This window comes from Falco punctatus (assembly GCF_963210335.1).
Source record: "Falco punctatus genome assembly, chromosome: 5".
Classification (NCBI taxonomy): Eukaryota; Metazoa; Chordata; class Aves; order Falconiformes; family Falconidae; genus Falco; species Falco punctatus.
The window spans coordinates 66300789-66313839 of NC_137584.1; the positions used below are offsets into that span (position 1 = coordinate 66300789).

The following is a 13051-nucleotide window of genomic DNA, read 5'->3' on the forward strand; positions in this document are numbered from 1 at the left end:
GGATCTCCAAGGAAAGGGGAGCAACTTGCCCCCGACCATTGACAGCTTTCAATCTAAAGAGTGAAGCTTATGACACAGCACAGCAGAATGCCCCAACCACATCAGGTTACTCTGTCACAGAATTTCCTATAACATAAAAGCATGTCAAAGGCCGTAGGTAAGACGTGGCTCCTGTAACATGTAACATTCTTCTACAGTGCACAGCATTTTTGGTATCGCAGGGGCCCAGGTACTCAGTGGTAATTTACCTTTTAAAAAGAAGTTCAGCAAGTAGTTTTGTTTCATTTTCCTAGCCAAGAAACTTTGCAATTAATAGACAAATCACACTGAACAGCTGTTTGATCAGCTCAAATATATTGTAAAAATTAATTACACATGCAAAATTTTCGTACAAGCTTCTCAAAAGGTAGTATCCAGTGTATAAATGCCAAGTTTTCCTGACTTTTTAAAAATTAAATTGCTATGCTCTCCAGCATGTTTACTGGTGGCAACGTACAGGCATGTTGGAAATACAAAGCTGTACAATGTACACCACACACACACAAAAAAACCCCACCAACACACCCCCCCACCCCCGATTAAAATACTAAAAAGGAGTAATGGTCACAGTTGGAAGAAAGGACTGATGGCTTTGAATTCTATCAAGAAGTTTTTCTGCCACAGGTTTGAACTCTCTTTCCCAATATAGTTTCTGGTAGTCCCTTAAATCTCTGTCGAGGCTGTGATCCAATGCTAGCTTTTCATCTGTAATCAAGGAAAATACCATACATCAGTTCCGAATAAAAACATACCCAACTGTGTATTTCACGACCACAGCATGTACAACTTACCAGTTGTGTATGTTGATGGCTTGAAAACAACTCTGTGTTTAAGACAAACTAAGCATCACTGTCTGAGGGACTTAGGTTTAATCGAAAATAAAGGATGTTAAGGTCAGTAAAACAGTAAAAAGGGTACTGCAGGTTCTTTTATTCTCACACCTCACAGGTGTAGCTAAACCATGTCTTAAGGTCAAGCATTTACTGTGACTGTCAGCCTGGAAACTACTTGGGTTTTAACATGACCCACACAATTTTGCTAATGTAAGTAACCAGGTCATCTAAGTGCAACCGTATTTTTCCTGGTACAAATTGCTCTGCTAACCTGGTTCATGAGGACTCTTTCAAACTGTATCTACTATCATACTTAAAGAACTTGAACCACACTAGTTATTGTATTACTGACACCCTCCCTTCCTCACAAACTTAAATAAAATAATAGGACACTCCAAACAGAGACAAGCACTGTTAGGAATGAAAGGACGTCATCACTCGCCATTCCCCCTACATTTTGCCTGGCACCGGATGTGGCAAAGAAACAAACCCTTGCAGAAAAAAGAAATCAGTTTGCCATCAGAAGCATGCTCCTGAATCAGGAATCTACAGACAAGCGATAATTCTGAACAAGCGTTTTCATACAGTTTAACAGAAGGATATTTGACAGCCTTTAGGCCATAAATGGACCTAAACTGAAGATACGATCCTGCACCCAACGGGCAGTGTGACTTCTCTTTGTCCTAGACTATGAAGGAGCACCAGAGTCACAATCTGTTATTCTGTAAGGGATCTTACTGCACATTCACAGAGGTAAAAGACAACTTGGAGCTGAAGAGAAACTTCAGTTACACACATTCTGAATCAAACTTTGTGTAGAAAAGAGACACTTAAAGAGCAACTATCCCCATTTGAAAGAATGCCAAGGTCCCTTTGCTGAGCATATGGCCTGAGCTGCAACAGCTGTAACAGAAGAGATGACATTACTTTTGCTACTTTTGCATGGAGATGGGCTCCATTTCCTAGAACGTTACCAGTAACTGCAAACAATACTTCTATGCCACAACAGTGTTTCTAAATTACCAAAATTAAAGAGATGCCGAGTGTGAGGTAGATTCCAAAAGGGATTCTGCATAAAGAGAAGATGTCATTTAGAGGCTTTCTGTAATAAAACAAAGAGAAACCCCCCCATTCTTTCAAGAAGGAAGGCATGTCATATCTCTGCAGGAAGAGAAACCCTGTCACCAGAGATAAAATCCCGCCTCAGACATCAGATCTATATTGGATGGTATCATAAGGTAACTTAGGTTGGACAGGATCTCTGCAGCAGAGCCACCGTAATCAGGTTGCTCTGGTCCATGTTCTGTTGAGTACTGAACATCTCTGAGGATAGAGATTCCACAGCCTTTCTGGGCAGTCTGTTCCAGTGCTTGACCCCTGCCATAGTGGAAACTTCCTTTCCTAGTATTTAATTGGAATTTTTATTATTGCAACTTGTGCCCATTAGCTCTTGTTGTTATCGATGGCACAGTAGTCCAACATACTTAAAATTAATCTCAGCAGCAGAGAAGTGAGAGACCCTGTGAAGAGGAAGATAAGGGATTATGGTTTTTATTTTCAGGGGGAATTGCTTTGCTGGTGAAATTATTCTTCTACCCAAATTAACTATCTCACAATGCAAGAGACATTTCTGTGCTTCCCAGAAGTTGATAGAATGTTTATGGATTCACTGAGGTTGGGAATTCCAGCCTGCAAGAACAAGGGTCAGAACCAGCTGAGAAGCTGAAGTGTTAAACCAAAACAGTAAATTTCCTAAAGCAGAATGTGAGTAACACCGGGGATCAGCGAGTATCAGTGTCCCACAGGCAAGCTGTGCATCCTCAGATAATTTAATTTTCCCATGACCCTCCTCAAAAGCAGCAAAATTGGGTACTGGCCAAACAGCATATGAACTGGCTGCAAGCCCAGGAACAAGACAAGCACACTGGGTCTGCGTGTTGCGGGGGAAGCTGAAAACTAAGAGTACAGACTCCAGTCTGCAAGGGCCAGCCACCCCTCCAACCCTGGCAAGAGAGGGGCCAGGAGCCCTGGCAGCTAGTGGCATGCCATGTAAGAGTTCACATGTACTGAGATTCCAAAACAGCATCCTCAAAGTGATAGCGGAGGCAAAGGTGAGCAGAAGAAAAGGCTGGAAAAAGGGAGGGCAAAAGGAGATGTTACTGAATGACCAAACACAACGTTCTCAAGTCAGAGGCTCATCACTGCTGCTCCTGAGGGACGGCAGCAAGGCAAGGCTGCTGCCAGGAGCCTGGAAACAGCAGCTCCGAGCCAATAAAGTGACACGAAACTCGAGAGCAGCTGAAAGAAGGCAAATGACAGTGCCATTGGAAAGCAGCGCCACCACATCTCAGGCTGCTGGGATCAGGCAGGGAATAAGAAAAACAAATGGTGCCGGTGCCTTTTGTCCAGCCTTTTTCAGGCCCAACATCTTTTCAGGCTACTTCCACTCCCTTTTGGCTCCCTCATATCTTTTGTCATCTTGTGCCAGGTAGGGGAAAGAAAAATAAAGGGGAGGAGGCCAAGCACAGCAGGTGAAGTGACATGTCTGCTGTGCCATGCTCCACTTTTTCTGCTTCCTGAGGGCGTGCTGATGCTTAAGTACAGTCCGCTGACTGTCAGCGGTTGCCTCCTGCTTCCTGAATGATAGAATCAGAGCAATGACGGTTCAAGGCTGTTACTGGATACAATGGGGGGAGGAAGACGTAGGAAAATATTAACCAGCTGTCACTACTAAAATTTTCTGGCTTTTAACACACAGAGGAACCAGATCCAATGAAAAGATGTGCTTTTTCTACAGCTACTCTTCTGACTACAGTGTGAAGAAAGACTAGTCTTCCAACTTAATTCTGACCTATTTTTAATTAATTGTTACTACAGTCACATTACAATTGCAATTGTACATGAACTTGCAGTTCACAAAAGCTGCACTAGTTAATGAGAGTTCCAATTACTACCCACTCTGGCAGTCAAATTAATTGCTGGATAAGAGTGTTCCAAAACAAAGATACGTATTACCTTGCTGCATGCCAGAAAATTCAAGCATGATTGTGGCTATAAAGTTTGTAGTTCTGTTGCAGAATGTTAAAAAGTGCACTACTGATCTTGAAACACCAAGTATTTTCAGATAAATATATGGAATTACCGCCCACATTAAGGTATGCTCTATCATAGCAAGGAATGCAACGCAAGGAATGATTACAACAATGAATAACAGTAATTCTGCTGTAACTGGAAAAAAAGCCTCACAAATCCACCCACTTTTCTGATTGTCTGAAAAGAAAAGAGACCATGGCAATCTTACTTTCTGTCTGGGTCTCATTAACATACAGCCTTCTCCACAGCAAGCATACATACTTAGTAAATTTTCAACTAAAACCAAACAAAAATTAGTAAGTTTGCTTCCATTTCATTTACATTTTACCGATTTTTTTAAAAGATAGTTGCAACTGATTTACTCAAAATAAAACCGTGACCAAAGCACTACTCATAAAATAAAGGAGGAAAATTACATATAGTGACTATAGGACCATTACATAGCAATTAACCTCTGTAAAATCTGGAGCAACCATAAAAGTGCAGATGCAAAGATCCAACTGGGTAAGTGAACCAGGGTCTCAGCATTCACTTACAGGCACCTTTCAGCCTGTATTTGTGGAGGAGCACACCCTGCCTAGCTTTAGGGAGCAGATGAGGAATTGTCAGGTTGTTGTCCTTGCCCACAAGGCGATCATGATGAGAAAAGAAGGGCGGCCAAGGGACTCTTGTCACAAGCGGGCAAGCTCAGGCCGTTGCACCACACAGCCCTCCGGCTGAGGGGAAGCCACGCTGCCCAGGCTGCCCGGTGTGTGCTCTGCAGCAACCAGGGGCATCACAGCTGAGCCCCTGCCTCTGTCAGTGCCTGTCAATGTCAAGTGACCTTGGAGGCCAGAAGGGCCCACGTCCAGTGAAAAGTATGTTTTGCACTGAAGGTCTACGGGATAGTTGGCTCAAGCAGGCAAAAAGGCAGCTGGTGAAAAGCATCAGCGGCATGCTAACTAGACAAACTAGAGTGGGGAGTGACAGCGGCCAATTCCACCTTGGCAATCCGTAAGATCTGAGGGAATGTGCTGAATGGCAATAGACCGCTGCGTTGCCGGGTAGTCTATACCAGCCAGCCGCTTAAAGCTGTGTGACAGACTTCCCACCCCAACTAATACTGCTTTGATTTTGCACCTTCTATTTCTTTCATTAAGGAAAAGAGACCAAGATTACGAATCTCACCCAAGAGCGATGTAAGCAGCACCAGCAACGTGTCGGTATCTTCTCCAAAGCATGAGGCTGCACTTGTGATGTTTTCACTGTAGTTCCACAGCGTTTTGCAGATCAAACAAGCCAGCTGCCAGTCTGCCGGCCCAAAGTCTTTTAAACAGTCGACTAACCTGTCAGTACCAAACAAAAACAGTGTTTTGCTCCACACAGTTTTCTTCTGAACCCATCCAAATCTGGCAGTCTAGAAACATATGCACACCCCATTGAAGTTCGCAAGAAAATTCTACGTTAATAAACTTAAGATGCTACTTTCTTCCTCAGTAACTTCTCCCCTTTTATTTAGTCTAGTTCCCTAAGGATGTGAACATACCTGCATCTGTCCATCCCCTATAACTTTTTAACCCAACTGACCAATTTCAATCACAGACATCACAAATGTAACCGTCTCCCAGACACCAAAATTCCATCAAATTTCATGACAATCTGTGACTGTCCCAAACCTGTGGCTACCATTACTGCAGAGATTGCAATGCAAGCCAAACCTTATCAGGCACCAAGAATTCATCTGGAAAAGATGGTATGAATGCAGAAAAAGCTTCAGGCAGAATATCCAGCTTATTACATATCAGAGGATCTGAGCAGAACACAAATCAAAAGGAATTCGCTACTTCCATAACTCACAGAAGTATATTTTACATTCAGTGAAGTCTGAGTATTTTGCAGATCTCGCCCCTTCTTATATTTCCTTAGCCTGCACTCCCAATGGAATCCTCTCAGAAATGCCGGTTTTATGAAGGACCATTAGGTTCTTGACCTTTCTTCTAATCTCGCTTCCTTGCAGATACCAAATGCAGGCTGGATCGTAAGCAGGACTCTGAAATTAAGCTATAACTTTTTCTGCCTGCACCAGTTTACATACATACAGCAGCTATCCAGAGTTCCCATTACCAAACAGCAGCAAGTGCTGGAGCAGCAGCAGTAAAGTTTTTCACCTGCTGTCCCTAGTGACCTCTAATAGTAATCCCTCACTGCTGTTTTCTTCCCCAGCCCTACGGAACCCCCCCTTTCCCTCACTTCTCTGCGAGATTTATAATCCTGTGATTAGTAAAGGGAACACAGGATTACACTCAGGTATGGCTGAAAATAGCAGTAATTGTAAAGCAACCAAATCCTTTTTCTCTCCTCTCTGAAGGCAGTCATTGTGGAAGAGTGGGAAGCAACTCATGAAAAGCCAAAAGAACTTGCCCTAATTTTTTGAAATTTAACCTTCTGATGAGACTAATTCCATGTTTCCGTAGGGCCACTATATATTGGTACAAGAACCTCATTTCCAAAAATCCACAGAGCACAGACTGGTTTGGCACAGTCAGGGTGACCTCCTTAACAATCACCTCCAAATTTCCTATGTGTATTCCACGCAGTTACTATTTTTCCTTCCTTCTTCACAGATTTTCAGATATAGAAAACTCTATATTCTATATAATAGAAATTTCTCACATTTTTCAATTTGCCTGTAATTTATTTTTATTCTTCTTTTTCAGCTTTATATTTTGTAAGTTAACTGGAACATGGGAAGGAAAGATGAGAGACTATGCATTGTTTACATTGTATAAAAAAGTAACTATATGATGTGTGAACAGGAAAGCATTTCAAAGCTAGGCATATTGTTTCATAAATGTGGGTTCTGTCAACTGCTTTACAAGCATACGAACATGATCTTTCATGTTGCTCCAATTAAGCTGGTTCCGCTGTTATCTGAACATCAAAGCCACAAGTGTTGCATCCAGAGTGGTTTTTCAAGATCTAATGCTGCTTACAATACAAGTGCCTTAAATTTGAACTCTCAGGGAGAGGAGACTCAGGAGCTATCCTCTGGTGAGTGTGGCTCCATCAGATAGTTTTCCCTACAGTACTATGTAGTTACAAAAATTGCAAGAGATCGATTATGTGGAATATCAGCTCCTGAAGTAATCTTCACACAACACATGCACATTCGTGGTGCCTATTAACGGTAGCCCACATAGGATCCAGTTAAGTCAAGCATAAGCAGCTACTGCAAAGCCATGCCTTAGCTGCTTTGTTGCATGGTACTCTCCTCTGCTGTATGTATCGGGAGGACCTCTGAGAGACTGTTCTGTGGGTTTTGGCTCTGCAGTAGGCTAAACCACTCCGGTGCTTTTGCAAAAAACATATGAAAGATTATGAAAGGCTCTTGAAGAACATTATATGCTGAATATCTGTTAAGTATGTACCCTTATTACAAGTTATTTGCCCTAGTGAAAAAGAATCTGATTGAAACTCTGGCCAAACTACTCAAAATTGTCTTTTTCATAAGCATAATCAGGAACTTACTTTCCAATTCCTCCTTCTTCCATCAGAAGAGCTCGGTTGTTCTTATCTACTGTGAGATTGAGCAGAACTCCACAGGCAGAAAAACAGAGATCTTGGTTCTTAGCATCAAGCAAAGCAATCATGAACTTGTATACTGGATTGTAAAGAAGAAAACAGTATTACTGGGAAGGTGGACTTATCCTACAAGTGGCATCGTAACATACTTATTAAATGTGTATACTTCGAAAGTAGTTAAATGCAGGATACCCTACCCAAAAAATTAACCTTGTAGCATACTACTGTGATGTTTGTAGAGTAGGCTTATGACCCAGAGTAACAGCCATTAGAACACCAGTTTTCTTCAAATCAACACATACAAAGTTCTAGTTATAAAAATATACCAAAGTAATGTGAGAATCCAAGCAGAAGAAATTAAGTTGACCAAACTGAAGTACAGCTTATTTTTTAGAAGTATCAGCCTCCTTTCAATCACAAGGTTAGCAGAAACCGCGAGGATTCGACATCTGGCATTCAGAGAGGGACGTTCTTACCTCCACGAGCAGCAGGGTTGCCCCAGACTGCACCAAGTCCAGCTGGAACTGCTGCAGCCTGGGGCTCCTGCGGGAGACGGGCAAGAAGCAGACGCTGGCTGTGCAGCATCTCACAGCACTTGCTGACACTGCACTCGGTAGGCCGTGGTGGAAGGGAACCCCAGCGAGGGAGTCAGTGTTGCCTAATGGAGAGGCAAGGCAGCCTCTCAGCTCTTCCTGAGCTGTACACATCAACACCACAGTTTCTCCCAGATTTTGACTGAGACAGCTCATCAGCAACCAGCTACCAAGTGTCAGCTCTCCCTTTGAAGATACCTTCTCCTTCAAAAGCAGTGATCCATCCGCCCTTGAAAGAAGGGGTTGTATGTTGTGATGTATCAACCAATTTTCAGCACTGACAGGTAGATACAAAAAAATTTACAGTGAACTGGTGGTGTTTAACCAAACTTATGACACATCTTCTTTCCCAAAGCTATTTAGACGCCCAAAGCAAAAGGACTTGAGAAGACTTGAATCCTACTTCACCCAGAGGCAAATGGGAGGTCTCTTCATTGAGGCAGTCAAATGTCTTAAATGCATATTACAAAGTGCTAACAAGCTGTCAAATATGGGAAACAAAAATCTGTGATTATGAACCTAAATAAGAATTTAGTTGGATTTTTGTTTTATGTCATATCACTACCATATCACTGTAGGATCTGAAAAACTGAAGGAGTGAAGGGAAATGTAAAAATTATAATCATTAGGAAAAACAGACTTTCTGTAGTATTTACCTTTGTGAAGGCACCATGGCATATTTTTCCTACTCCAATATTTCCATTTTAATGAAATTGAAATGAAATGGTGTATATAACAACTGCTATTGGATTCTAACATTTTCTTAATTTGCAAAACATCAGAGAAGGTTGCTTCTACCCTTTAACTGACACAGCTTATTAACAATATTTGTTTTTTAACACTATGGACATTTAAAAACAGGACTCCTACAAATGCAAAAGTAACTCACTCTTTTTCTGTACGATGAAGTCACAGATCTCATGATACTGGGAAAGATTGCCAAAGACTCTGACAGCCTCCACAACTCCATCCATATTGTTGCTCATTAACAGCTTTAGAAGCACTATTGGTTTGAAAAGAAATGAAATAAAAACAATTACTTGTATATCGCAAACGTGTTTGGCTTTCTACCAATAAATATCAGAATTGCAAGCAGAAACAGCAATAAATGTAATAAATGGGAACAGTCATCTATCTGTCTGGTTGCAGCGAAGGGGGTGAGCTGACGGTAGAACAAAGGCTAAATTGTGTAGAGCTTTGAAGATGAGACAAAGAGCTCCAATATGGGGCTAAATGCAAAGGAACAAATGAGGAGTTATGAAGATAGCCTAAGCGCAGTTGTAATAATGGGAGCCAATTTTGATATACAGTTTTGAGTGGGCTCATATGAAAATCCAGGAAGACAAAGAAGAAAAAAATGTTGTAATATATAAGAGAATTGATATACATAGATCCTGAACAGATGGTCTTACCGTAGGATGTCAGAAAATTTTTTAGGAGACATTAGCTCTATTTTTTCTCAGTGCTGCTATAAGAAATACACAGATTTTCTCTGAACAGCTTCTTAACATTGCCCCTGGTCCGAAGCATTTACTTTCTTGCTGCTTTCCTGCTTAGCAGTTTCACATATGATTAGCGTGTAACTTCAGCCTGCAGAATGAGACCTTCAGCATTTCCTAGGAAGAGCTACCATCATCTAGGGTTTTGGTGCACAGCAAAGAGGCAGTGTTACAGAAGCTATATTTATAAGTCTTCTGCGAGTATGAAGTGAACCACTGAAATCAGTCCATCAAATAAAGGACGCAAATCAGTCAACCCTTAATCCTTCTACCACAGAGAAAAAAATATAGGGAAGAGGTTGGCTTCCTTCCCATTACTTCAGTCTTTGAGTGTTGCAATACTGAACATGCCTTGGACTTGTCTTAAAGAGACATGTGAAATGATTATTTTTTGCCTTTGGGATCCACCACTTGTACCAAACAGCAAGTATTCTCAAAATGTCTCCCAAAGGAGGAAGCCTGCTAGTCTTCCATCGAAAGCTTTTCTCTCTCCTCAATACAAGCAGAGGAAAGGTGATGGGACTGGTTTCCACATACTAACAATAAAAACATGAGAGGGCGAGCGAATGGGACAGGCAGAGAAGTCATTTGTTTCCACATTCTCCGACTAGCAATAAGAGACATCTGGCTTATGGGTGATGAAATGGCTCGTGACAGAACAGCAGAACTGTTACCTAGAGAGAAAATTATGTCTGCCAGTCAGGGCACTAGGTCAACTGCCAGAATATTTTTTCCTACTCCTCATTCTACCTGTTGTGCAAACTTCAGGCTCCATCTCTCCCCCACGTCTTGTCTATTTAGAAAGAAAGGTATGCAAGACATAGACACTCTACCGTTTGTATAACACCAACACTATGAGTCCCAGAGCTCAGATGCAGTTCCTACACATCATTAAAATATGACTCGTCCATACTGTCAGAGGGGAGAGAATCACACAACTCCTGTACTGCCAATGGATTTATAAGCCAAAAACAGATGTAAATCAGATTTTGCAGGTTTAGAAGGTACTAAGAAGAAAAAAACTCTTACCATATTCTGATTAGAAGTAAAAAGTAACTTGATTATCTTGGCTCAGGCATATGGATTTTGAACAAGTCTAGCAAAAACTGCTAAACAGAAAAAAATATGACAAAATCCTTTGGGGAGGAAAAGAAGGGGTTTTGTCAATAACCTAACTATTTTCACACAAGTCATAGAATTATGTTCTAAAAGAATAAGAAATTATGGGAAGAATTTAGCCCCATGAACTTTATACTTTTGCAATATGACACCACAAAACACTACCAGTGTCTTTTTTTCTATAGTGTCAAAACATTTCCACTTTCAAAAAGCCATACAAGAAGTACTAGTTTAAAAGTCCTTACTTTCAGCAATGTGTAGCTTCTTGTCTTGGACAGCAGAACTCTTCACTTTGTAGTAGGATAAATTGTTGATTGTTGTTGCAGCATTGATTACCAGCTCCTCACAGTCATCAACTGATTTGTATTCTGAGAGTAAAAAATGCCACAAACATGCATATGTAGATACACACACGCACATGAGTCTAACTTAGCAGTGCATTGTATCTCAGAAGCAAACTGAATCATAGCTTACATGGCCACTGTTACAGACAGCTATTCTGTTTTTCAGTAACGTGGCAGAAGCTAACAGGCACAGCTGATCCAAAAATGGCAATACAAAGTCACTCTTTCCAACTCTTCATCTACAGAAATCATTGTGACTCAGGCAACATAGTTTAAAATCTAGTTAGTTAAGACATTTTACAGATCCTATTTGCTGATTTAAGATGGAACTGAGTAGAATCCACATGCAGAAATAGGCCTGTGTGATAGACACAGAGGACCAAGGAGCTATACTAAAATGTCAGGTACCATGAAAAATAAACCAAAACAAACCCAAAAAAATACTCCTTCAACAATATTTGAAAGAGTCTCTCTCGGAGTTCCTGACAGAATGTTAACCAGTGTAAAATTACAGCAGTAAGTCAGAGTTGTGTATACCAATTTATCTGAAGTTTCTGGCCTCAGAAACCAAGAGTAAAGAAAGTAACGAGGGGTTAGTTCATAGACAGAGAGAACATTTTGTAGTAAACTAACTGATAGAGTGATCAAGAAAAGGGGAGTGTGACAGAGAGAAGCTCGGAGGCTCAAAAGCGCTTACACAATGATTAAGACAGTTCCAACCCTGGAAGCTCCTACAGGGCCTTAAGACAGAACGGATGAAGTTATGAGTCTGCCTTCTCTAATTCCCCATGGCTGGTGGGTAAGACTAGTAAACCAGCATATAATCAGGTTGATTGTCTTTACTTAATATTTAATGTTCGCGTCACACACTAAAATATACTGAGTTCTTTGAGAGGTATCTCGTCGCTGCTAAACTCTTTACAGGGAGAACAGACTGCCCAGTCCTAGCTTGTAATCAGATTTACAAAGGGATCAGAAAGTGGTAAAGGAAGAGCAGTCCTAAGCCTCTGTCTGGATGGAAAGGGACACTCTCCCACCTGAAAGAGATACAGGTTGAAACTGAAAAAGAAGGAAAAATAACAGGATTTTTTTTTAGAAAGCTGAAAGTTATGGGTGCAGGGAACAAAAAGAGTACTTAATCCAGGACAGTCACAAAACCTCCAAACCTTAAAACAAACCCCACCACCAAACACATCTGTTGCACCTGATAATAGACTTCCCTTATATAAGAACTTTCAGTGAGATGTATTTAAAGTAAAATTTGTTTTCTTATCCTTAATGACCATATCTGCAAATCTGATCACAGAATTAAACACTTCTACAACATCTTTCCCCAGACACTGAAAAGTCAGTACCAAAGCAGCAATGCTTCCACTGGCTCAAACAGGCTTTCCACATAAACCAGTTCATGAATATCAGTAGATTGACTTTGTTATTTTAGCAAAGGAACTGATTTAGTTATGGCTCAACCTAGATAAGAAGGTCAAGCAGAAGAATCCTAAACTCTCCTTACAGACTGAACAAATGCAACAAACAACATAGATTTTATTACCTAGTACCGTAACAAGTAATTCTACAACACGATGGGCAGCTGCCAGAGCTGCTCCTATGCCGGGATGAATAGAGAGATTGGCCAACACTCTTATCAGTTTTATCAGAACATCTTCTGCTTCTGAAGGATGTTTTGGGTGGTTTTTTCCTTCCTCTCCTCCTTCACAGTACCATTTCTGTGTGTTCAAATCAAGTTTATAGTAGGTTTGGAATAACGATATCAAGGTGTTAACACTTCCTTTTTCTTTAAAAAATTGCTCACGGGCCTGGTCATTCTTTGCTGTTAAGTTACCAAGAACGAAGATGATACGGATAACCAAATCCTGCAATGAAATAAAAAAATTATATTACATGGAGAACATCAGAAGCTATTGGCTGCTTAAAAAGAAGATAGTACTTAATTTGCTTCACAATTCAGT

At 40.9% G+C, this 13051-nt stretch overlaps 1 protein-coding gene across 3 annotated transcripts in view; it reads right to left on the reverse strand.

The window, feature by feature from the left end:
• Positions 1-335: 335 nt before the first annotated feature.
• The window catches only part of ARMC2 (armadillo repeat containing 2), a 100634-nt gene continuing 87918 nt past the window's right edge, over positions 336-13051 (reverse strand). For all 3 annotated transcript variants that reach the window (XM_080389023.1, XM_080389021.1, XM_080389022.1), the window contains exons 14-19: positions 12634-12955; positions 10983-11105; positions 9009-9122; positions 7473-7605; positions 5133-5290; positions 336-744 (exon numbers count right to left, since the gene is read on the reverse strand). In XM_080389023.1, the coding sequence (XP_080245149.1) occupies positions 587-744; positions 5133-5290; positions 7473-7605; positions 9009-9122; positions 10983-11105; positions 12634-12955 (1008 nt within the window). In that variant the 3' untranslated portion in view covers positions 336-586. The remainder of the gene's footprint in view (positions 745-5132; positions 5291-7472; positions 7606-9008; positions 9123-10982; positions 11106-12633; positions 12956-13051) is intronic.